At 39.1% G+C, this 22,609-nt stretch overlaps 4 protein-coding genes across 6 annotated transcripts; 2 read left to right on the top strand and 2 right to left on the bottom strand.

The window, feature by feature from the left end:
* On the top strand, positions 1 to 3,218 carry akirin2 (akirin 2). Its single transcript, XM_063902560.1, has 5 exons — positions 1 to 512; positions 1,224 to 1,358; positions 1,941 to 2,090; positions 2,177 to 2,248; positions 2,601 to 3,218. Exons 1-5 carry the CDS (start codon positions 341 to 343, stop codon positions 2,609 to 2,611), a joined length of 540 nt encoding a protein of 179 aa, XP_063758630.1. The 5' UTR covers positions 1 to 340; the 3' UTR covers positions 2,612 to 3,218.
* Positions 3,219 to 4,034: 816 nt separating this feature from the next.
* On the top strand, positions 4,035 to 13,310 carry rars2 (arginyl-tRNA synthetase 2, mitochondrial). Of its 2 annotated transcripts, XM_063901822.1 has the most exons (20): positions 4,035 to 4,201; positions 4,345 to 4,418; positions 4,505 to 4,607; positions 4,916 to 4,999; positions 5,083 to 5,183; positions 5,278 to 5,333; positions 5,410 to 5,493; positions 5,579 to 5,655; positions 5,841 to 5,999; positions 6,253 to 6,359; positions 7,228 to 7,323; positions 7,468 to 7,528; positions 7,984 to 8,060; positions 8,911 to 9,035; positions 9,248 to 9,315; positions 9,404 to 9,513; positions 11,856 to 11,951; positions 12,087 to 12,161; positions 12,258 to 12,321; positions 13,109 to 13,310. In XM_063901822.1, exons 1-20 carry the CDS (start codon positions 4,166 to 4,168, stop codon positions 13,193 to 13,195), a joined length of 1,740 nt encoding a protein of 579 aa, XP_063757892.1. In that variant the 5' UTR covers positions 4,035 to 4,165; the 3' UTR covers positions 13,196 to 13,310. The 2 variants fall into 2 exon arrangements, with proteins under 2 accessions (XP_063757892.1, XP_063757893.1); XM_063901823.1 differs by lacking the exons at positions 4,035 to 4,201; positions 4,345 to 4,418; positions 5,083 to 5,183 and having other exon boundaries at positions 4,532 to 4,607; positions 5,238 to 5,333.
* Positions 13,076 to 19,017, bottom strand: slc35a1 (solute carrier family 35 member A1). Of its 2 annotated transcripts, XM_063901825.1 has the most exons (10): positions 18,804 to 19,017; positions 17,945 to 18,125; positions 17,419 to 17,578; positions 16,712 to 16,864; positions 16,266 to 16,332; positions 15,833 to 16,009; positions 15,605 to 15,739; positions 14,087 to 15,205; positions 13,371 to 14,045; positions 13,076 to 13,165 (listed from the first exon to the last, which is right to left on the bottom strand). In XM_063901825.1, the coding sequence occupies exons 1-8, from the start codon at positions 18,811 to 18,813 to the stop codon at positions 15,072 to 15,074; spliced, it is 1,017 nt and encodes a 338-aa protein (XP_063757895.1). In that variant the 5' UTR covers positions 18,814 to 19,017; the 3' UTR covers positions 13,076 to 13,165; positions 13,371 to 14,045; positions 14,087 to 15,071. The 2 variants fall into 2 exon arrangements, with proteins under 2 accessions (XP_063757895.1, XP_063757894.1); XM_063901824.1 differs by having other exon boundaries at positions 13,371 to 15,205.
* A 635-nt stretch (positions 19,018 to 19,652) lies between these two features.
* On the bottom strand, positions 19,653 to 22,609 carry LOC134876966 (protein yippee-like 5). Its single transcript, XM_063902256.1, has 3 exons — positions 22,423 to 22,609; positions 21,009 to 21,157; positions 19,653 to 20,658 (listed from the first exon to the last, which is right to left on the bottom strand). The coding sequence occupies exons 2-3, from the start codon at positions 21,147 to 21,149 to the stop codon at positions 20,437 to 20,439; spliced, it is 363 nt and encodes a 120-aa protein (XP_063758326.1). The 5' UTR covers positions 21,150 to 21,157; positions 22,423 to 22,609; the 3' UTR covers positions 19,653 to 20,436.

Below are 22,609 nucleotides of genomic sequence, written 5' to 3'. Positions count from 1 at the left end.
GAATTAAAGGTAAACTAGTCAGAGCCGTTGAGAGTACACCTCGGATGTAGTGCAGCTAAATCTGTAATCATCCGATTTTATAACAAATTAACCTCAAATTATTTTCCGCGGATTAACTCAAAACATATTTTTCAACGTAATCTTAATGAGATTTATCAGCAGAAGACAACGAGATACGACAATAAGGCGTATTTGTCTACTGCCCGGAATTGCCGCTGCCGTTTGACTTAGCTAACGTTAGCTAGCATTATCGCCACAGACCGGGGCCCAAGTCTGACTTTCGCAGATAACAAGGGATTACAGCTTTATATTTATATTTTTTAAGACACATTTTTGAGTCATGGCTTGCGGGGCTACACTGAAAAGGACTCTGGACTTTGATCCACTAATGAACCAGGCTTCCCCTAAACGAAGGAGGTGCACCCCGATCATATCTCCGGTCTCTTCACCACAGAAATATTTGCGTATGGAGCCTTCGCCTTTCGGGGAAGTGTCGTCCAGACTCACCACAGGTAGGAATTGAAATCCCATTTTTAGATTTCAGTGTAATTCCAAACACATTATGGGAAAATAGTTATTTAGTGTAAACTGCACACGGTTAACGTTCCCCTATTAGCCTCCCCCCAGTGTGTACCGGTGTCTGTAGTTTCGTCAAAACCAAACTCCACATGTAATTTGTCAAGTTAAAGAAGTGTTGTTGTTGCTGGCCCCTTTGCTTTGGCAGACGCATATTGTAGAATATTCATGTGAATCTGTGTTGCTCAATTGTCAATTCGGCAGTTATTATACATGAATAACTGAATTTTAATAATAGTTAACAGTGGTTTGAGGAAGTTAGGTGTGGGAAGAGCAGGAAGCAATGGTTTGACTGTTGTGTACATTATTAAAGTGTTCTTCTGAACATTATTGGGGCCTTGAAGTTATAAAGATACTCCTTTTTAGCTATTGGTTCTAAAGATGACGAAGCATTACTTGCCATATGTTGTAAATGTTCTGCCTCAGTAAATAAAAAGGAAACTCAGTTTGTGGTGCTTACTAATATGGATACAGTGTTCTATGCTCATAGAAAATAATTGATGCTATCTCTTCAATTGTTTGTCTTGATCTACCTGGATGCATCAGAAAAGCAACATGAGCTCATCAAATGTTTGCTTTTATGCAGCACCTCTTGTGTGTAGATTTCTCTTGTGTAATGGAACATGTGTTTTTTCTGTCTGTTTCAGAGCAAATTTTACACAACATCAAACAGGAGTACAAGCGGCTGCAGAAACGACGACACCTGGACAGTACTTTCCAACAGGAAACCAGCTGCTGTCCTCTGGATCTGCAGAACATACACAGTGGATCAGCTCTACCAGGTAGCTACCATCCCTATTAGTGAGGACATTAAGGAGTTTTCACAAATCCATTAAACCTATGATAAACCATTCTTTACTGATCAACTCAAAAATGCATTTATTGAGATCCAGCTGGTTTATATCCTGCTTAGGATGTCAACATGGGTATTATAAGCTGACAACGGCCCACAGTTACCAGCCTGATACTGAGACAGAATGGCCTTTTTCAATGGTCAGTCTGACCTGCCATTCTTCTATTGGAGGCCTATTTGCTTTGTAATAGTTACCCGTGTCTGGCATATCATTTTACTTTGGTATAAACTTTTGAATTGGCCTTCAACAATGGGAAATCCCACATGGCCAACTCCCTGAGTATAAGAAAAAAGGCAATGGAAAGTCCCTTTATCCTTTCACTTTCTTTTACTATGTTTTTAAACATGTTTTATTAACCTCACACTGGTTTTGCCATACCTGCTTGGCTGTAAAGCTGGATGCTTTCAAAGTAATACGTATTGCAATAAGAGCCTAAACATGTTGCAAGGCTTTGTCTGTGTGTCATGTCATCTTTTATGTATTAAAGTGTGATATTGACTCTCATAACAGGTACGTCCTCCGGTGCCTTGTCTCCCACCAAGAAAGAGCAGCCTTTATTTTCCCTCAGACAGGTTGGGATGATTTGTGAAAGACTGCTGAAAGAGCGAGAGGACAAAATCCGTGAGGAGTACGACGAGATTCTGACGACAAAGCTTGCAGGTATAAAAGAGGGGGAAAATATATGTAGAACAATGTAGAGAGAGTAATTCATATAGTATCTAATGAACGTGTTATTCTTCCAACAGAGCAATATGATGCGTTTGTCAAGTTCACGCACGACCAGCTGATGCGAAGGTTCGGGGAGCAGCCTGCCAGCTGTGAGTATATTTATTATTTTATTTGTTGTGGTATTTAGTTTTACTTGCTGATCCCTGAAAGCAAAGTTTGGTCCTGCTGTGTAAGGCATGAGTCACCTCTGGTGTGTTTACATTTCGCACAGTAGACAGCTGCTTGTCCGATGCGTAGCTGAACAGGCCAGCTTTAAATACATTCAAATAAATCCAGAAGGTCTTAACCATACCTCTGCTTTAGATTCTCAATATGAATTGCTTCCTTGCATCTGTGGTGTGTGTTTTAGAGACAGACACACGTGGGTGTTGTCGAGGAAGCGATTAAAAATGTGTTTACATTGACGTGTCCTCATCTTCTTGTCATCTTCTTCCTCTACAGATGTTTCCTGAGTGTGGGCATCTGATGTTAAGGATTACAATTTTCTGCAAGCTACTCCAGGGACTCATTGGGTCTAGTTGGACTTTTCTCCTAGCTGTGCCATATCTATGTGGACTCAGTTTGTGGCGTTCACGTTCGCTGGATCTACCAGAGTTAGGAGGGCGTCCTGCTGCCGACTTGTTTAAGGACTCTCTGTGACTCTACTTGTTGCCTCTTAACTGCCGTGTCGATATTTATTTGGCTTTGTTCTGATGCCTTCGTAAAAGGCTGACTGCCAAACACTTGGCCTTTTTGATTTTATATAGTTTTTGTTTCATTTAGTTATTTCACAGGGAGCATGTTACGACTAACATCTCTATGTACATTTTTGAAAAAAGGGATTCAACATTGACAAGGGGACACGCAAAGGCCACCTTCAGACTGGAATCCAGGAACAGGCATCTTGGCTTTTTTTCAGTGTTTTAATCTGTACAGGCAATTACTGCTTTTACATTTGTATACACTGTATTCTCTTTGCTTGACTTATTTTCTATGTACCAAAATGTCTTGATTTGATTTGCTGTATGTATAAAGGGGCTTTCATTCAAGAAGAGCAGACAAATAAAGCGTTTACACAAATCTGTTGTGGTTTTTCACCTCAGTTGACACGATAAGGAATAAAACATACTCCTGAGTTTTGGCATGTTTTTAACATGCTGCCACCACGGGTCTATGAACATTAGGAGTCTATCTTTAGTTTCTTTGTCTTAAATATCTGGATAAGAAAAGTCTTATACCACAAGTAATTATTTGGGATAAAGGCAAGACCTCAACAATCACCATTGTGGGATATTCTGTAAAGAAATGTTAGTATTGTAGTTTTAATTAGCTGTTTAGTGAAAGGTCCTGATTTTCACACTCATTTAAAAACAAAAATTAAAGTATTTTGTGTGACACTTAAAACTGATAAGCCATGCGAAGAGTGACTACAGTTAAAGGGGCATCGTCAGTCATTTTGAGTTAGAATTGAAAACCATCTGGACCCCTAATAAAGACACACATTTTTAATATCATGGTTTAAACTAAAAAGTTGCTTTGTGCAAGATGGTAAAGCCTGGTAACGTGTGGGGTTTGTATAGGACCGGCAGATGAAAACCAAATGAATGTATTAAAATGAGCTAAAATATAATTTAAATTGAATCCTATTCCTTATTTTTCACATAATCGCCTTGCTTGTACTTTTCTTTCTGAAGTTTTAATGTGGCGGACATTTGGCAGCATTTATATAAATATTTATTAATTTATAACATTCATTTATTACGTTTCATTTTTTCATGAACCCGTTTAAAGTAACCGCACTGGTACTCACCGTCGGGAGCAACGGAGAAAGTAATCGAACGAACCCATTCTAGTCGGTGACGTAGTAAGCAAACGAAGCTTTTGATTCGACGAGCTGGAAGGAAGCGGTGTGACTAAGGAGGAAGTGCATTAGCTATACCAATGTGAATTGATTAAACAGAATGTAATCGTTGCTAAATTAGCAACGACTTTATTTTCACAAACGCGTGATTGGTCGTTTGCGAAACATGGCTTGTTTTTTCAGAAGAAAGATAGCAGCAAAGGTAACGAAGCTGAAAGACTAATAGATGACATAGTATGCTAATGCTAACCTTGCAGCATGCATTGACCCTGGAGGATGTAAATACAAGAGGAGACTGTTTATCTATGACATCTTTGACCTTTTTGTGTGTTTTTTGCTGTGTAGCTGGGTCGTACCTTGCAGCAATCTGAGGATGTCTTCATACCAGCTCTGTCAGCAGTTCCAGTTTTTAAGAAACAGTTAAGATTGTTTAAGAATACCTCTGTTTGTCCTCTCTATATGTGTTTGTTTGGTTGTTAAAGCTCCTTGAACTTCTTCTCCTCAGAGAGAGTCCTGATTTCAAACTGTCAATCAACACATTACGGAGCACTGGGGTTTTACCATCCAGTGGTGGCATCCAGCAACAATCAGAGGAATTGGCCAACCGGGTAAGATTACAGTTGTAGGAAGCCTGGTTGTAGGCTCACAAACAGATTGCTTTTTCATTATTTAATATAAAACACTGCAGGTAAATGCAAAAAGCACAGAGAGTAAATGGTTTCATTATTGTTTGTGCAATTGTTTATTTATTATACTCAATACAAATACTGAGTTTTCCCATTTGTATTATGTGTGTCGTATAACATTTGACTTCAATCAAAAAGATAATTCGATATTTCTGTATCCTAAGCAAAAAAAAAACAAAAACCACACATGACCTTATTTATATGCATTCAAATCTTTTTGTACTTCTCAGTTAAAGCAGGACAATGTGGTGGAAGATATTTCTGCTGGAAATGGAGTGATACACTTCAAAGTGAATCGGAAGCTTCTTGTCGAGGTTTGTCGGTTTTATTTTCCTCTTTGGCATAAACAAAAGTCTTATTCTGCGATTGTAATCTGTTCTATTACTCCTGATTTTAGAAAACATTGGAGCCATTTGTAAAGGAGGATGATTACAAATTTGGATTTAATAGTGAACTCTTCAAAGCTCTTAAGAAAGGAACAACATTAGTTGAGTATAGGTGTGTTTGACATATAACTTCACCACCATGTGTATGTATGTATTCCTCTTTCAGATTGTCAACAGACAGAATCAATGTGTATTTCAATTTGCAGCTCTCCAAATATTGCCAAGAAGTTTCATGCTGGACACTTAAGATCTACAATTATTGGTGAGTTTAGCTTGAATTCTATTTGTTCAGTAGCAGAAATAATATATATATAAATAAATATAATCACCGTATCCAGGTAACTTCATCGCCAACCTAAAGCAGTCACTTGGAAACAACGTTATTCGAATGAACTACCTCGGAGACTGGGGTATGCAGTTCGGTGAGGATAAAGTGTGTAAAATATTCAATGGTGAATAAAGTCCTAGAAGCTTCTCTCTGTGTAAGCTTTATATGTATTACTTCAGGTTTGCTGGGAGCTGGGTTTGGAAAATTTGGCTGTCAGGAGAAACTGAAACAGAATCCCTTACAGCATTTGTTTGAGGTGAGTATGCGTTTTGGAAATGAATGCAGTGTATCCCGTGTTGTTGGTAGCTTTATGGAAAATGGAAAGAACTCCTCCAACAGTTCCCCTTTGAAACACTAGGGGAGGAAATATTTCTGTTCCTGCTTTAAAAAATATATTTCTTCAATATTATAGAGGCACTTCTGTTTGTTCTTGTCTTGCAGGTTTATGTTCTAGTAAACCAAGAAGCAGAGCATAATGAGGACATGATGCAGGCGGCCAGAGACTTCTTCAGACAGCTGGAGCAGCATGAGAGCGAAGCTGTGTCGTTATGGCAACAGTTCAGAGAGATCACAGTGGACGAGTATCAGCGCGTTTACAAAGTAAGACCAGCTGGACAAATACCATTCATGACAACAACAAAAAAACCTAAACTCTGACATATGAACTAAAGAAAATATCAATAGAGGAAATATAATCCTTTAGAAGTTGTGAGAAAATAGAGACGAAGGTGTGTGTCGTTTATTAACCACATATAATGGTGAATTATGTCCTTTGAGTTAGGGTTAGGGTTAGGGTTAGGTCCGATCCTCTGTATTAATGTCAAATTTAACGTTCATTTGTAAATCTTTTCAGCGTTTAAGTGTCCACTTTGATGTTTACTCTGGGGAGTCCTTTCACCAACACCAAGCCCAGGAGGTGGTGCAGCAGCTGCAGAGCCGAGGCCTGTTGAAATCCTCTGAGTATGTCAACATGTAAACAAGCAAAAACATCTCTTAGGAGACCAGTGGTTCAGCTTCCTACTCCCAGTTGGTTTCTTCACTGCCCTAAAGTATGTCTGATCTATTATTTCAGGCATTTTAGCTCATCCCATCCCAAAAACCTATCGACTCTGACATAAGGGAAACCAAAGTGTTCAAATGCTGACTCCTTTTCTAGACTTTAGGATGAATTCCTGCAGCACTCTATCGGCTGAGAATCTATTTATTAGTTATTTATCTATTTTGAATAAGGAGCAGGTAATATGAGATATCTTTTGCCCTGGTCCTTTCTGGTTGGTTACTTTGTGACGTACCATCTTATATACTGTGTTGGAGGTTGATTTTATTTTAATGTAGATACTGTATGTCCCTTAATGTGGTGTTTTACAGTTTGTAATTCATAGTTTGTCCACCAGAGAGCACTGACACATTGACTTTAATATTGTATCTGCCCTGTCCATATCTTTTAGATTAGCTTCAACTGTATTGTCAATATAAACAGTAAGTGGTAGATATACATATTCTAGATATATAATATAAACAGTAAAAACCGTATGAAACTTGCAGCATTTGAGAAGTTACCGACACAGTTTTGGTAATATATTGTCTAAAGAAATGTTTTAACTCAAATGATCATGATCCTATTTTGCTGGCAAGGGCTGAAGATAAATATTCAAAGAACTGCAAGTTTTGTGTTTGCAAGCATCACAACTTAAAGTACCACATATTTATAGTAATAAGACCCGCTTCAGTGACAAGGTAAAGATGTTTAAGTCTGGAGGCTGTGTTCATTTTATATAACTTTGGTGTTTTAAGAATTTGAGCTAGCATGGACTTGCTGTATTTACAGGACAGGAGCAGGCATAGTGGATACGTCCACAGCTGGAGACATGAGCAGCGTCTGTGCGGTCCAGCGTGCCGACGGCACAACGCTCTACATCACCAGGTCAGTTCGAGGAGATGTGGTCAACGAATCCAGCCAAATAAAAAAATGACGGATCAAACCTACGTTATCAGATGAATACTGCATCGGAAAGGATGTTTGAGTGAAAGTGGATCGTACAGTAACGGGTAATGTTCTGCCTTTCAGAGATCTTGCTGCAGCGATGGACCGGAAAGAAAAGTACAATTTTGATGAGATGATTTATGTGGTAAGGAAAGATGTGCACTCAATTTTACTCTCTCTATTTTAAATTAAGGGAGGACCGATATTTGATAATTAGACACAAATCTACAGTTATAAAAGCACTGACATGTTCAAAATAAAGCACAATACCACTGAAGTGCTAACAATCCTAATTGTTGAAAGAAGAAAAACCAATACGCACATGCCGTGCCCTGCAGTGCACATAAATGTTTGAACACTTGCTTACCCACATTCTGAAAGTTGATCATTTGATTGTCTTTAGTGACGTCTGTCCTGTAATTCTGGTTTCCTTTGACTCTGGTATGAGAGCCGATTAAAATGAGATTGTATATCAAATGTTTGTGCCACTATAACAGTTCTTGATTGTCTTTCTTCTTTCCTTTAACTCTCTTCACATGCTTGTTATTGCTACATATTGATCATTTTCCTGAATTGAAAGCATGTTTGTTCATTTTTTAGACGGATAAAAGTCAAGCCAACCACTTCAACCAGTTGTTCCACGTCTTGCGAGCTTTGGGACACACTTGGGCGGACAGGTAGTAGGAAAACCACCTGCACACAACACATACATAACAAGAGCGGCGGTTAACTCTTAATGTTATAATCTTAAAGTAGTAGTTGTATAAAGGCCCTAAGAGATAGAAGGCTAGTTTTATATAACCTCTTCAATAACTTTTCACACTACATATGTTTAAATGGGAATATAATCAAGTCAGTGTTCCAGTCCGGAATAAATATTGTATTTCTGAGACCAGTATTTCCTCTCTCATTGTGATTGTACCCAAATGGGAAAAGATGGACTGAGAAATACCCCGCCCACCACAGACCGTAGCTTTTAATCAGAAACAGCTCTCAAAGATGACTGTTTCTCTTGTGTCAGTGTAAATGCAGCTGCATGCTTGGCTCAATTGTTGCTTAGTACATTTACTCATTCACTTAAGTAAATCACAAGCACCTTAAAAATGTATTTAGACCTTTTCATGTACTCTTCTTTAGGTATGTTTTGTTACATTCTACGCTACTTTTTACCTTAAATCCACTTCATCTCAGAGGGCAATATTTTGTGTTTTATTCCTCGTATTTGACAGCATAGTAACTTTAAAAATAAAAACGTTTTTAAACATATAACACAAAATGTGATAAGATTTAGGCAATATCATAATACCAAATAGGTGTTAAAAAAAAGCTTTACCTCCACCAACTTCAACATTTAAGTGCTGCTTAGATGATAATGCATCAGTTTGCAAGGACTGCTGTTTCTAAAACTACTTATCCATTTGTACTAAGCTAAAATTGTGATAACAACACTTACACTTATACGTATTTTTTCTTAGTGTTATACGGATTTTCTTCACAACTAAATGTGTATTCCCGCTCTGGTTGCAGGTGTGAGCATGTGCCCTTCGGCCTGGTGCGGGGCATGAGCACTCGGAGTGGGGAGGTGGTGTTCCTGGAGGACGTGCTGAATGAAGCTCGCACCAGGATGCTGCACAACATGAGCCAGTCCAAAAGTAAAGGCAGTAATTGTTTCATTAGTCAGATGTTTATTGCATGTCCCCAATCATCCATTGGTCTGTTTGTGACATGTGTTTTCCTGGAGGAGCAGGAGTCATTTAAACATCAGTTCATGAACACCTTATATTTACGCCTTAAAGGAAATTAAAGACTCCCTCATTTGGATATCCACTGTGAGAATTATTAACCTTTGTTTTACTTTCCACAGCGACTAAAGAAATGGACGACCCTGAGGACATAGCAGAGAAAGTGGGAATCAGTGCACTAATAGTCCAGGTAAATCGTTAGTTTGAACTTTAGTAAAAGATCTGACTTTTCTGCGTAATGTGCTTAAAGATTCTTGATTCCTTTGACTTTGTTTCAGGACTTCAAAGGTCCTCTGTACTCAGACTATAAGTTTGACTGGGACAGGATGCTGCAGGCTCAGGGAGACACGGGAGTCTTCCTCCAGTACACACATGCTCGACTCTGCAGGTCTGTTTTTTACACCATACACCTAAAAGAATGAAACTCTATTTCAGGAATTATTTGCTTCTCGAGTCCCAGCTCACATTCCCAGAGCCTATCTTAAAGGTCCCCTATTATACTCTGTTTCAACTATATATTATAGGTCTCAGATATGTACAAAACATGTCTCTGGAGTGTTTGTCTCAAAATACAAAACAGATCATGTATCCCATAAACCTCTCTGTTTCCAGCCCTGTTTTAAAAGTGCTGATTCTGTGTCTGTAGCTCTAATCGTAATGAGGGTAATGCTGCTGGCCACGACCCTCAGTGAGGTGATTGGTTTAAAAAACACAATGGGGCCCTAGGAGGATACAGTGGGGCAAAAAAGTATTTAGTCAGCCACCAATTGTGCAAGTTCTCCCATTTAAAAAGATGAGAGAGGCCTGTCATTTTTATCATAGGTATACCTCAACTATGAGAGACAGAATGAGAAAAAAAAATCCAGGAAATCACATTGTAGGATTTTTAATGAATTAATTTTCAAATGATTGTGGAAAATAAGTATTTGGTCAATAACAAAAGTTCATCTCAATACTTTGTTATATACCCTTTGTTGGCAATGACAGAGGTCAAACGTTTTCTGTAAGTCTTCACCAGGTTTTCACACACTGTTGCTGGTATTTTGGCCCATTCCTCCATGCAGATCTCCTCTAAAGCAGTGATGTTATGGGGCTGTCGCTGGGCAACACGGACTTTCAACTCCCTCCAAAGATTTTCTATGGGGTTGAGATCTGGAGACTGGCTAGGCCACTCCAGGACCTTGAAATGCTTCTTACGAAGCCACTCCTTCGTTGCCCTGGCGGTGTGTTTGGGATCATGGTCATGCTGAAAGACCCAGCCACGCTTCATCTTCAGTGCCCTTGCTGATGGAAGGAGGTTTTCACTCCAAATCTCACGATACATGGCCCCATTCATTCTTTCCTTTACACGGATCAGTCGTCCTGGTCCCTTTGCAGAAAAACAGCCCCAAAGCATGATGTTTCCACCCCCATGCTTCACAGTAGGTATGGTGTTCTTTGGATGCAACTCTGCATTCTTTCTCCTCCAAACACGACGAGTTGAGTTTTTACCAAAAAGTTCTATTTTGGTTTCATCTGACAATATGACATTCTCCCAATCCTCTTCTGGATCATCCAAATGCCCTCTATCAAACTTCAGACGGGCCTGGACATGTACTGGCTTAAGCAGGGGGACACGTCTGGAACTGCAGGATTTAAGTCCCTGGCGGCGTAGTGTGTTACTGATGGTAGCCTCTGTTACTTTGGTCCCAGCTCTCTGCAGGTCATTCACTAGGTCCCCCCGTGTGGTTCTGGGATTTTTGCTCACCGTTCTTGTGATCATTTTGACCCCACGGGGTGAGATCTTGCGTGGAGCCCCAGATTGAGGGAGATTAGCAGTGGTCTTGTATGTCTTCCATTTTCTAATAATTGCTCCCACAGTTGATTTCTTCACACCAAGCTGCTTACCTATTGCAGATTCAGTTTTCCCAGCCTGGTGCAGGTCTACAATTTTGTCTCTCGTCTCCTTTGACAGCTCTTTGGTCTTGGCCATAGTGGAGTTTGGAGTATGACTGTTTGAGGTTGTGGACAGGTGTCTTTTATACTGATAACGAGTTCAAAAAGGTGCCATTAATACAGGTAATGGGTGGAGGACAGAGGAGCCTCTTAAAGAAGAAGTTACAGGTCTGTGAGAGCCAGAAATCTTGCTTGTTTGTAGGTGACCAAATACTTATTTTACAGAGGAATTTATAATTAATTCATTAGAAATCCTACAATGTGATTTCCTGGATTTTTTTTTCTCATCCTGTCTCTCATAGTTGAAGTGTACCTATGATAAAAATTACAGGCCTCTCTCATCTTTTTAAATGGGAGAACTTGCACAATTGGTGGCTGACTAAATACTTTTTTGCCCCACTGTATATAGGTGATAAAGTGGGTGGGCGTTACCTTGGTTGGTTATTGGCTAATGGTTCGGAAACCCATAAATACAGCGTGAAAAAGTGTCCAAAATCTGGTTTTTCTAAAAATGGATCAGGACAAAAAGAGAGAATATTTTGTCCTAAAACTTTCATAATCTGTTAAACAGAAGGGACACATGGTTATGTAAAAAGGACATGAAAAATGTCTTGTTTTATATGGCCAAGGGTGTAGTTGACAGTGATCTCAGTCGGAGAAACACAGATCCTCGTAATTGTTGACTTTTTCTTTCAATAGAAACATATTGTAGTCAAATCATATATTGGGACATCGTACACACAATAACATCATTTCAGTTGATAAAAATGTTCTTATTGTTGTGTTCTTCTGCAGTTTAATTCGGAGGAATGAAGGTGTCGGGGCAATGACCTTTGATCCATCCCTCCTACTTGAGCAAACGAGCATCGTCATCCTGCAGCACCTGCTCCGGTAAGCAGACTTTCCTAAAAACGTCATGGCTGTTTATTTGTAGTTATTCTCAAACAACAAGGAAAGAAGATCAGAATGTCCGTCAGTGTTGAGCTAAACTGTTTTGTACTTAAGTATCTAAAATGTTGTTTGCAGCTACGATGAGGTTCTGTACCAGTCGTCCCAGGATCTGCAGCCCAAACACCTCGTCAACTTTTTATTGAAACTGTGGTATGTGCAGGAGGTTTAAGTTAATGTTTAACTGGCACTTTACAGCTTATGTGGTCATTAAGTGTACTAAACCTCCTCCTTTTCAATGTCTTCCAGCCACCTGGTTGCCTCAGCACACAGAGAGCTGCCAGTAAAAGGGAGCAGTCAGGACGTTGCACAGGTAAGAAGGTAGTCCTTGAAGTACAAATCTTGCTTTCTTTTAAATGCACCATCATGCAACATTGTACAATGAGCAAATACTTCCTCACAGGGATAATTCAGGTTCTTCAGGGTTGTATGAGGTGCCATTATACACAAACAGTGTCTACAGGAAATGGCAGTTGACTTGCCCTCCGTTTAGAATAACGTTAAAAAAATGGTTTTTAAAAGGCCTTGATGTTTATCCATGATATTGTAACTGTAAAATGAATATTTATCAAAAAAGACAGGAGCAGACTGACAGAGAGAAGTACAACCCCACTTCCAAAACAGACCTATCCAAATTAAAACACATTAAGATAATGAATAATTACCAGAATCTGTCACAGGTTTGCAGATTATACACACTTGTAGTACAAACACTGGTGTATGTGGCTAACAGTCAATATTGAAATTTTCTACGTTAATTTTCTACAGTTGAATCAATTGCTGTATACCTGTATAATTACAGGTCATAGGTTAATGCTTGTAGTAAAATACATTGCTGAAAAGTTGCTTAAAATGTAGTCTTCAAATTTGAAAAGGTTGCTCTTTCAGATCATGATTTACAAATAAAATAATTCAGGTGAACAGTTCTGCATCATGGTGCAAAGACGATCAATGTCCTAATGCATCAACGTGAAAGACAAATACTCTGGATACTAAATTCTTTCACTGAACAATACTGACTGCAAACCGCTCTCGATTGCAAAAATTAAAACAAATATTATAAACAATGAAGCGTCTTGTTGTTTACTCAATTTCAACAGGCGAGGTTGCGACTGTTCAGCGGAGCCTGCTCTGTCCTGGCCAGCGGGATGAGGATCCTGGGAATCACACCGGTGGATAAAATGTGAAGCTCTCATGGGTTTGCTACTAATCAGTGTGATTTTAATCACAGAGGTACCACACTGCTTTTTGTTAATTACTGTAAATAAAAGGCCTCTTTTTAGAGAAGAATTTACCTTTCTATCTACTTTGGTCTCACATTTATTTCACACAGATCTTGATCATTAGATTACTTTGAACTACCTTTTTTTATCCAAAGTGACTTAGGATCAGTGTGATGTGTAGACTTTCTGCTGTCCTCATATTCATGTGGAGATCGATCCAGGATAGCAAGAGGTCTGCTTTTTTTCAGAGAGGAAGCTGGGTCCACCTCGCAGTGAGAGATGCAAATTGCAGTGCCCATGCTGGAGTGTGTCGTTCAACCGTGTTCTGGATGTATAAAGAGCTTGATCCACTCACAGCACAGTAGGCCCGTTCCAGTTTCTTGAAGCGGATTCCGGCAACCACTGGTAACAAGTTAAGGGAGCGGAGTAGTGTGTGAGAACTTAGATAGGTTGAAAACCAGTTGGGCTGCTGCTTCTGGATGTGTTGCAGAGGTCGGATGGTGCTTGGAGGTGGATCAGTCTGCAGGCATTTGCAGTTGTCAAGATGTGAGATGGCCGGAGCCTGGACCAGGACTATGATCGTTATGAGGTTTGGAAGAGCTTATTTGCAGGAGTTGGTCGTGCAGCGATGTTGGAGGACAGTTTTTATGTTCAGTGTCACACCCAGAATTCCTGCCTTTTGCACCGATGAAAAAGCAATGCAGACAGGCGGAACAGGTTGAGTCTATTTGATTGTTGCCGTTGACATTATGAAACGCCTTTAACTTTTCTGAAAGTATAACAGGTTAAGTGACGCATCTCAGTTATTTTTGTACTCATTCACTGCAGATGTACAGCTATGTTACTTACAAACACCTCATAATGGTTAGACTGATACAACTGGTTCAGCCGAGTCCCACTTAGACAAGTATGTAGCTGATACAAACTGAACAACAGGACCCAGGGGATATACTCAGGAACAAATAGTTGTGTGTTTTAATTTAGCTGACACGTTCAGATAATTTAATGTAGCATCACAAAGTGCAGAATCTAAAAATGATTATAGAGTTCAACTGAAACCTCTCAAACGGCTCATGTAAACTTATTGTAGGATTCCTTTCTATAACTTTATATGAACTGATTGTCGTTATTTGTTCTTATGGTAGGATTTCTTACATACTGAGCACAAAAAGCAATGTCGCTTTTTCCTTTGTTTCCATTCAGTTTTAATAAAGCTTTAAAATGACTTGCAACACTGATGTGATACAATAAGATAAAAGACACTAAAGAGATGATATTATCGACATATAATCACACATGCAGTCTGTCGTCATCCTTTCAAGTAGATTTTCCCATGAGTCGGGCACATTCAGATTGAGCACTATGTGATTTGGCTATAGACATTGCACAGTGTAAAACAGACAAATTAATGATTGAAAAAATCCCTACATGATATTCATTTGTAACATGTATACGCCTCCTAAAACAGATATATTGAGGCATAACAATAAGAGTAACGAAGTCCTGTCACTGCTTATCGCTCCAGCATGACTAAAGGTTAATTTAAAGACATTGATGATTGTTTCAAGTTATTTACAGACTTTAAAAGCAGCCGGCTATGAAGGCCAGCTCAAGGTCAAATGTGTTTGTCTTCCTATCAACTGAAACATTACTGATGAACTGAACATAAAGACAACTTATCCGAGTGTTCGTTTGCTGAATAACGGAAGTGGATCCCTCATCTCCAAAGTGCAGGAGCTCTTTAGGTCCCTAGAGAAGGTGACCACCTCCTGTTCCCCTCCACCGACACACTAGACCGGGTCCATCAGCATGAGAGACTCCTCTGCTGCAGGTTGGCGGCTCACACATTGATCAGTTTCTGTTTGGATTCTTTGTCTGATTCTTCCCGGGTCAGCTTCGTTGTGTCCGACTTGGGAAGTCCGTACAGGTAGATGGAAACGCACACCAGGAGGGCTCCGCTGGCAAATGGGATCGCTGCACGAGAGGCAAAGAAAGCGAAATGAGACATTCATATAATTACGAAAGAAATATAATGACGATGCAGTTAAATGGGCAAGAAAGGCAAAATATATGTATTGAGGCTGAATATTTCATTAGATTAAAAAATGGGAATTTAGGAAATACATCACATTTCTTCCAATGAATATAACATTCACAACACTCTGGGCTTTCTGGAAATCCTAGTGTAACCTAATCTTTATTTGCAGCTGGGGATTAGACTAATGGAATAGTCTTGCAAGAAAGAAAACAACCTGTGCGGCAATTGAATGATTTAGAATTTGAGTGTCAACAACATTATGCGTGATGCATCAAACTACTGGTACCACCCTAACCATTCGTTCACCAACAACGATGTTTGAGAAAATAACGCACTTATATGCAGTCCAAACAAGAGGACAGACGCCACAGTTGACAGGACGATGGCGGCTGCCGCAGAGAAGCCCTTCATGATGTTGTCCGTGTACTTCACCACCACCGACGTGTACAGACCTCCCATACTGGCCAAAACTGGAGGCACAAAAGAGCAGTGTCAGCTAAAATACTGTGGGGGGAAAAAAGTGAAATCAAATAGAAAACACCCTCGGGTAAAGTCGTACTTACGCACTACAAAGCACACCCAGGGCGTATAGCCGAAGAAGAAACCGTTCTCCAGGACCCTCTGACCGTCGTTCAGGAAAACACCGATCAGGGTGACCACGATACCAGACAGGTACATCTGGATGTTTCTCACCCACAGGGAAGTATCGGAGCTCTTTAACACCTTCTCAAAGTACACACCTTTAGCAGAAATAGATACAAAACTACAAGTAAATACTCAACGATCTCAGATAATGAGACAACAAGACAGATCTGAATCCTCAATGACAGCAATTCCTCATAGCAACTTCTAAAGAAGACATTGATTTCAAGATAATAGCTGGTGATTCTTTTGGGACTGTTTCAGTATTTGTATTTTGTGTGGTTGTAAATATTGGATATCAAAAGGTAAAAAAGGACCACAAGCCATTCCCACAGAATCCTTTGACAATTTTACCTGCAAATCCTGAACAAAGGACAGCTATAGCGATGGCAACGAACCCGACAAAAGGATTTTGCTCAACCTGGAACAACAAAGACATGACACCACAGAGGGGGTGGTAAATTCCTGCCTGCAATTTCAGTAGAACCAGCCAATACAAACAAAATCCAAGATAGTTGTGAGTCACAGCATGTTTACTGATTCACCGTTCACAAAATAAAAATAGTTTTTCTAGTCCAGTCCATCCAAATTATGAAAGAATGTGCTCAAATATTCATTTGCTTTAGGTAATTTGATGTTATTGCCAAGCTTTTCTGTAAAGTTGTTATTAAGAATAGTATTTTCAGTTGTCTCTTTTTTTCAGAGTCAAGTCTTCTTAGTTATCCTGATTACATTTGTCTTAATGCTAATATTTTTAAAAAAGGGACCCTGGTTTGGTTGTATAATTTAAATTGTGCCACCTGAACTTTAGTGGACTCTCCAGGCTTCCATTGGACGAGTGTGACGCCCCCGCAGAGCATGAAGACGGAGAACCACTGCAGCCGGGTGAGAGAGCGGTTCAGCATGAGGACTGTACACAAGGCTGTGCACGGGATCTTTAGCTGATAGGTCACCTACACAGGAAAGCACAAGTTAGTTCTAAAAAATGATTAACTATGGATTTTTAAAACATATTTATTGAGGGAAAGGGGGGGGATGAGTGTTCCTGTTCAGCAACACTCTGATACGGCACCTCTGCAAATACTGGATATTATAAGGAGCCGAGAATAACCACTGTTTACACTCCTTTGGGACTCCCATTTAAGGGATCGATGTTTCTATAGGGAAATTTAGTTTGTGTAATGTTTAGCATTTTGGGCTTCGATTTTCACCTTTCCAGCCTCAACAAGTATAGGTGAAAAACAATCCACAGTATCATTAACCACCAAACAACAACATTTCTGTGATTAATTCTAAAAAGTGTCTCCCTTAGCTCCCCTGCAACATCATGCAGCTGCTAGTTAATCTATTGAGGATGCTGTCGCTTTCTCAGAGGGATTAAAAAGAGAAAGAGCTGTAATGGGTTGGCAAATATTTGATGGGAGGCCTTTAAAACCTGCCAAAGTCAATGCTATGTTTGGGAAACAATCCTTTGTACACATCATTAAAGGCAGGATGCAATTCATACCTGATAAACTGCAGCATCGAGGTTGCTCAAGGCAAGAAAGGCCATGTTGTTCTGAATTGCATACACTACGGATGGCACGCTCAGCTTCAGCAGCTCTTTTGGGCTGCAGAATACATGTTCCATTAAAGCGCTCTTCAGTCTGTAAGGACTTCCTGTTTCTCTAGGAGAGGGGACATAAAAACAGACCGATGAAGAAGAGGTGCAAACAAACGTGGTGATTAATTTAAATAGATGTATTACACTTTGGAAGTCGTTCCATCATTGTTCTTGAATGTCCTTTTATAATCCTTATGTATATGGAACAGTGGACTTACAAGACTTTCTTGTACAAACCAGTTAGGCAGCACCTCTGGTCCAAAAGATTCTCAAAACATGTAATCACAAATATATTAAGGTCTTGAGAGAGATGTTACCTATAATTCCCTTTATTTACTTAAGGGATTGTAAAAACCCTATCTCCATGTTTAGAGTATTTCCTTCATGTCCAACCACTCCTGTTGTGAAATGTGTAGTATGTTACACTCACTTTGTCAGCATCCCCAGACTCAGAAACAGTTTAATGACCTCAGTGATGCACACTGCAGTTGTGGAGTAATACAAAGCTCCTGTTGAGATGGTCCTTGTGTACCGCAGTGCCACTGTGTATGTGGCTGCCACCAGTGTCATCACTGTCAGGCAGTACAGCTTGAAGACCACGCTCACATTTTCTGAGGATAACAATCAGATGTGGAATAAGTACTCATATCTTGTAATTAAGTAAAAGTACCACAGTGCAGGAATACTCGGTTTAATGTCCTGCATTGCAAAGTTTAACCAAGTACAAGAACAAAAGTATTGGCATCAACATATTCTAAAAGTAACACACATAAAAGTAATAAAGCACATGTTCCCGTTATAATTATTGATGCCTTAATTAAACACAGCTGGTAATGGTGGAGCAAGTAGCAAGTGGACTTACTCCAGGTGTAACTAAAGTCTGATTTAAGTGTTGATTATATATGTAATATCATTAATCCCAATATGCAGGGTAACTAAGGTATTAAATACACGTAGTGGAGTAAAAGTACACGATTTACCTCTGAATTGTAGGGGGTTAGAAGTACACAGTAGCAACAAATAGTAAAGTAATAATGTCTCAAAACAGTACAGTACTTCGTTTCTCTACACCACTGCAAGTAGCTAACAGTCGTTTCCATATAGTTATTTATCTCACAATACAAGTGTTAGCACAAAGCTAACTGAACTGAACCACGCTATAACTGACACATATGCAGCGGCTAGCAGAATTTCACTTCGCTGTTAATTTTTTAATCAATTTAGAGGACAAACGTTCCTGTAACATTAGCCTATCATGCTAGCTTGTATTATTAACCGTTTAAACTCACCGACGGCCATCGTTGCTCTGTTTGGTGTCCGTCCGAGAGGTAAGCAACTCAAATACCCTGATGACTTCACATGCCATCAAAAGTAATAACCCCTTTTTTGAGTGGATAAAGGAATGGTGTCCGACGACTTACACATCATCAGATAATGAGTACTTCAAATTTTCCTGTTTGACGACATATTGCCTTCATTTCCCAGAAAGCCTTGAGTGGGACGACAGAAGGGTGCGCTTGTTTTGGTGTCGCTGAATTATACTATGTTTTTCAAGAATAAATGTATATGTGCAACAAGCATTATATAAATTAAATATAAAGAAAAATTGTGATAAATACAAAAGGTTCAAACGAAATATTGATTTATTGACTTTTTTTAAAAAGTGGTGACATATTGTTGTAATGCAAAACCTGGAGTGAGTCCATTTCTTCTTTGAAATATACAATTTTACCAAAAATGAAATAGTTGGATAAAAAGACACGATATTTGTATCAATCCATCATCTTTGAAGTTTATAAAAATGTCCTCTTCCTGAAGTTGTATGGTTTGTCCTGGTGTAGTTGGTGTTGGTTTATTAATATTTTGTATTGTAGCTGATAATCTGAATCCGTAAAGTAACTATTAATTAACTTCAAACAAAGGTAGCGGAGTAAACAGTTATTGCTATTAGAAATGAAGCACTTGGACTATAATAAAACAAAAATGTCCAGGACATGACACAAGATCAAACAGCAAACATAGATCTTAAATGAGTCAAACATGCATTTAAATCACCGCTAATACATAAATTAATCCCCCAAACAAAATGGCACAATAGTTACTCTTACACGTAAGAAAACACAGATTCAATGAATACATCTGGTTTGGGTGTTTTATTTATTTTTCACAAAACACGTTCACCTTTAGTTTCATTCAAGTAACTTGACAGATGCCACAAATCAATTTAAATATTTGAATAACAGCACAGGGAATATAAAAAAAAAATGTAGGTTTGCAGAAAGGTTCATAAAATGCAAAACAAGTTCAACTTTATTTATCTTATCCTGGATACATCTGTACTCTTTATAGGTCAAACCTGGTTAACAGCAATATAATATAATCAAAATGGTGATCGATGTTCTTAGGGGATAATCTGATACAGCTGATATTAAAGAAGAGTAACTTCATACTTGAAATAAGTAATGTCTGGCATTATGCAACACTGCCCAGGAAACAAATATGTTGCAGGAATCCTGCTTAGTAACTAAATCTTATTGTGAGAATTCACCAATTCCTTTAATGGCTATTCAGACCTCCACATAACAATCTATCCATCTGTCTGAACTTCTTGCAGGGCAGCAGGAGTGAATCCTCTCTCTGAAAGCACCACAACACATTTTCCGAACATCACAGCCAGCTGGGAACACATTGAAACTGCAGGTGATTTAAAATGAGAATCAATGGTATTACCCATCAGAGGAGAGATTCTTAGATGTTATAAATGAGGGGAAACCATCCACCACTTTTTGTTTTAACTCCCACAAAGACCACAGCTTGTGATATTATTTTTGGTTTAGCTCTACCACAAATGGCACACGGTCCATGCACTGATGCTGGAGGAAAAGCTTTAAATGGAGCATTGTAACTGTGACAAAGGAGAACTCAACAGTTATCAGAGGGAACATGCTCGAACCCCTCGCTCTCCCTCACCAGCGCCCTCTCCAAGATGATTCGGCCCTCCTTGTAGCGCTGGCTTTCCTCAGTGGCATACTCGTACATCCAGCCCAGCTTGCTATTGCAGTTCTTGCAGCTGACGTCCCGCACCATGTGTCTCCCAGTCAGCATGACTCTGTCTTGCACCTCGCTGTGCTGCAGATTCACAACCTGGAGGGCAGCAGCCAAACACAAGTTAATGATACAGTTCATGAGGTTTCTACTGATTATTTTCTAGTTCTTTATAAAGCAAACTACAGCAAAACAAAGCATTTTATAAAACATCTTAATGTCTGATGTCAGGCATAAAAAACATGAAGATTTAGATTGTATTTTTGCATCAGGAAAATAAAGTGAAAATGCTGAAAATAAGTCCACATGTGGTGTCAACATCTCTCAAACTACAGTGGAAATCACCATCTTAATTATCCTGACATAAATGTAGTATTGTAACCATTTAACTAACAACTGCACCACTACTTTTATCTATGATCCAGGTGATGGAGGTGAGGTGCAGGTACCTTGTTGAAAAGGAAAGCTCGTCCAGTGGCTCCAGTGAAGCGTGTGGAGATGAGTTCAGTTCGGTTGGTCAGAATCGTGTCACAGTTGGCACAAGAGAAGAGGCGAGTCCCACCGATGTGATCCAAGAAGATGCGGCCCATATTGTTTACTACCAGAAGGTAAAACACATACAAAGAAAGTAGCCTGTTTACATGATGTAACAAACAGTTATGCATGAATTCAAGGAACTGTGTGACCCAACTGATTAAATACGCAAGAGAAATGGGATTCATAGGTGAGTAATATGTTGATGTGCTGTGAGGTGTATAATGTGTTTACACTGTGTTAGATCCCCCTTTAATATATATTGTATTAAGCCATTTTTTGGGCCATATTGCCTACATACCAGTTCTGCATCAATGTGATAAACTTAGCTGGATTTGCCAAAGTCTGATAGATTTTCCCATTAACAAAATCTAATTATTTGATATTGTTGTATCCAAATAAGACATTCAGGTGTGCAATTTAAGGGTCGAGTCCTGATGAAAGAAATGGGAGATATCAGCTTCAGTCAAAAAAGTATATTGTTATTATTTTGCATTCAGTGTATATTGAAATATATGTAAGATGAACAGTATTTTATCCCTTTGCCTCTTCAACTCAAACTAAAGATAAAGTGTGTCAGAGGTGGAAGAAGTACTCAGATATTGTACTCAAGTAAAAGTTAAAGAGCCACCGTGTAGGAATACAAGTCCTGCATTCAAAAGGTTACTCAAGTAAATCAGAAAACGTTATACTAAATACTAAAAGTATTCATTACGCAGATTGGCCCATTTCTAGATTATAATTAAATTATTATCAAAGTATTGTAAGTGTTATCAAAGCTGGTAAAGGTGCAGCTGGTTTTAATTACTGTGTATTCTGCAGGGAAGCTTGTGATTTTTTCCCAAGTGTAGCTAAAGTGTTATTTAAGTGTTAATTATATCACATTATTAATCCAAATCTGCAAAGTAGGGATGACCTACTGGAGTTAAAGTACACGATTTAACTCTGAATTGAAGTTGGGTAAAAGTAAAACGTAGCAACCATTTAAAACACTCAATGAAAGTAAAAGTCCCTCAAAATTGTGCTTGAGTGCAGTACTTGAGTAAATCTACTTAGTTATTTTACAAAACTGCTTAACACAAAGGTTGTTTATCATTCACTTTGTGGCGAGGCTCTGTAAAGAAAAGAGTATGGAGTTCGACTTTCACGCTTCACATGAAGGCATCATTTGTCCAAACAAGGATTAGCAGAAGTCAAGGGAAAAACGTGTCACTGTGAAATAGCTTCCTATTTGAGAAGGAATAAAAATACACGGTCTGTCAGAGAAAAAAGGTCATCCCGAAAAAGCTAACGGAGAAACAACAGCAAACTCAAAGCCTTATTTCTTACCTGGTAACGTTAGCTAGCGGAAAAGCAGTTGCGAAGAAATGGAGATGTTTGTCGTCGAAGTCCTTAAATCACCTGTTTGTCTTTATTCTCAGGTGATTAATTATCCCGTTGTTCCCTCTGTTATTGATGTCAAACACAGCTATAATCAATGGCGTTAGCTCCAATCATCCTACAGACAATAACAACG

This window comes from Eleginops maclovinus, chromosome 15 (assembly GCF_036324505.1).
Source record: "Eleginops maclovinus isolate JMC-PN-2008 ecotype Puerto Natales chromosome 15, JC_Emac_rtc_rv5, whole genome shotgun sequence".
Taxonomy (NCBI): domain Eukaryota; kingdom Metazoa; phylum Chordata; class Actinopteri; order Perciformes; family Eleginopidae; genus Eleginops; species Eleginops maclovinus.
This window is presented reverse-complemented; position numbering and strand designations above follow the sequence as displayed.

Bases quoted from the DNA above. Each gene is read 5' to 3' on its own strand.
- rars2 (XM_063901822.1), top strand. From the start codon at position 4,166: ATGGCTTGTTTTTTCAGAAGAAAGATAGCAGCAAAG. The intron at 5,656-5,840 runs GTGAGTATGCGT...CTTGTCTTGCAG, and splicing joins CCTTACAGCATTTGTTTGAG to GTTTATGTTCTAGTAAACCA. The intron at 9,514-11,855 runs GTCTGTTTTTTA...GTTCTTCTGCAG, and splicing joins ACACATGCTCGACTCTGCAG to TTTAATTCGGAGGAATGAAG.
- slc35a1 (XM_063901824.1), bottom strand. The intron at 17,579-17,944 runs GTGAGTGTAACA...CCCCTCTCCTAG, and splicing joins AGTCTGGGGATGCTGACAAA to AGAAACAGGAAGTCCTTACA. The intron at 15,206-15,604 runs GTGCGTTATTTT...CCTCTCGTGCAG, and splicing joins CTTGTTTGGACTGCATATAA to CGATCCCATTTGCCAGCGGA.
- LOC134876966 (XM_063902256.1), bottom strand. From the start codon at position 21,149: ATGGGCCGCATCTTCTTGGATCACATCGGTGGGACTCGCCTCTTCTCT. The intron at 20,659-21,008 runs GTACCTGCACCT...GCTGCCCTCCAG, and splicing joins GAGCTTTCCTTTTCAACAAG to GTTGTGAATCTGCAGCACAG.
- akirin2 (XM_063902560.1), top strand. From the start codon at position 341: ATGGCTTGCGGGGCTACACTGAAAAGGACTCTGGACTTTGATCCACTA. The intron at 513-1,223 runs GTAGGAATTGAA...TGTCTGTTTCAG, and splicing joins GTCGTCCAGACTCACCACAG to AGCAAATTTTACACAACATC. The intron at 1,359-1,940 runs GTAGCTACCATC...CTCTCATAACAG, and splicing joins CAGTGGATCAGCTCTACCAG to GTACGTCCTCCGGTGCCTTG.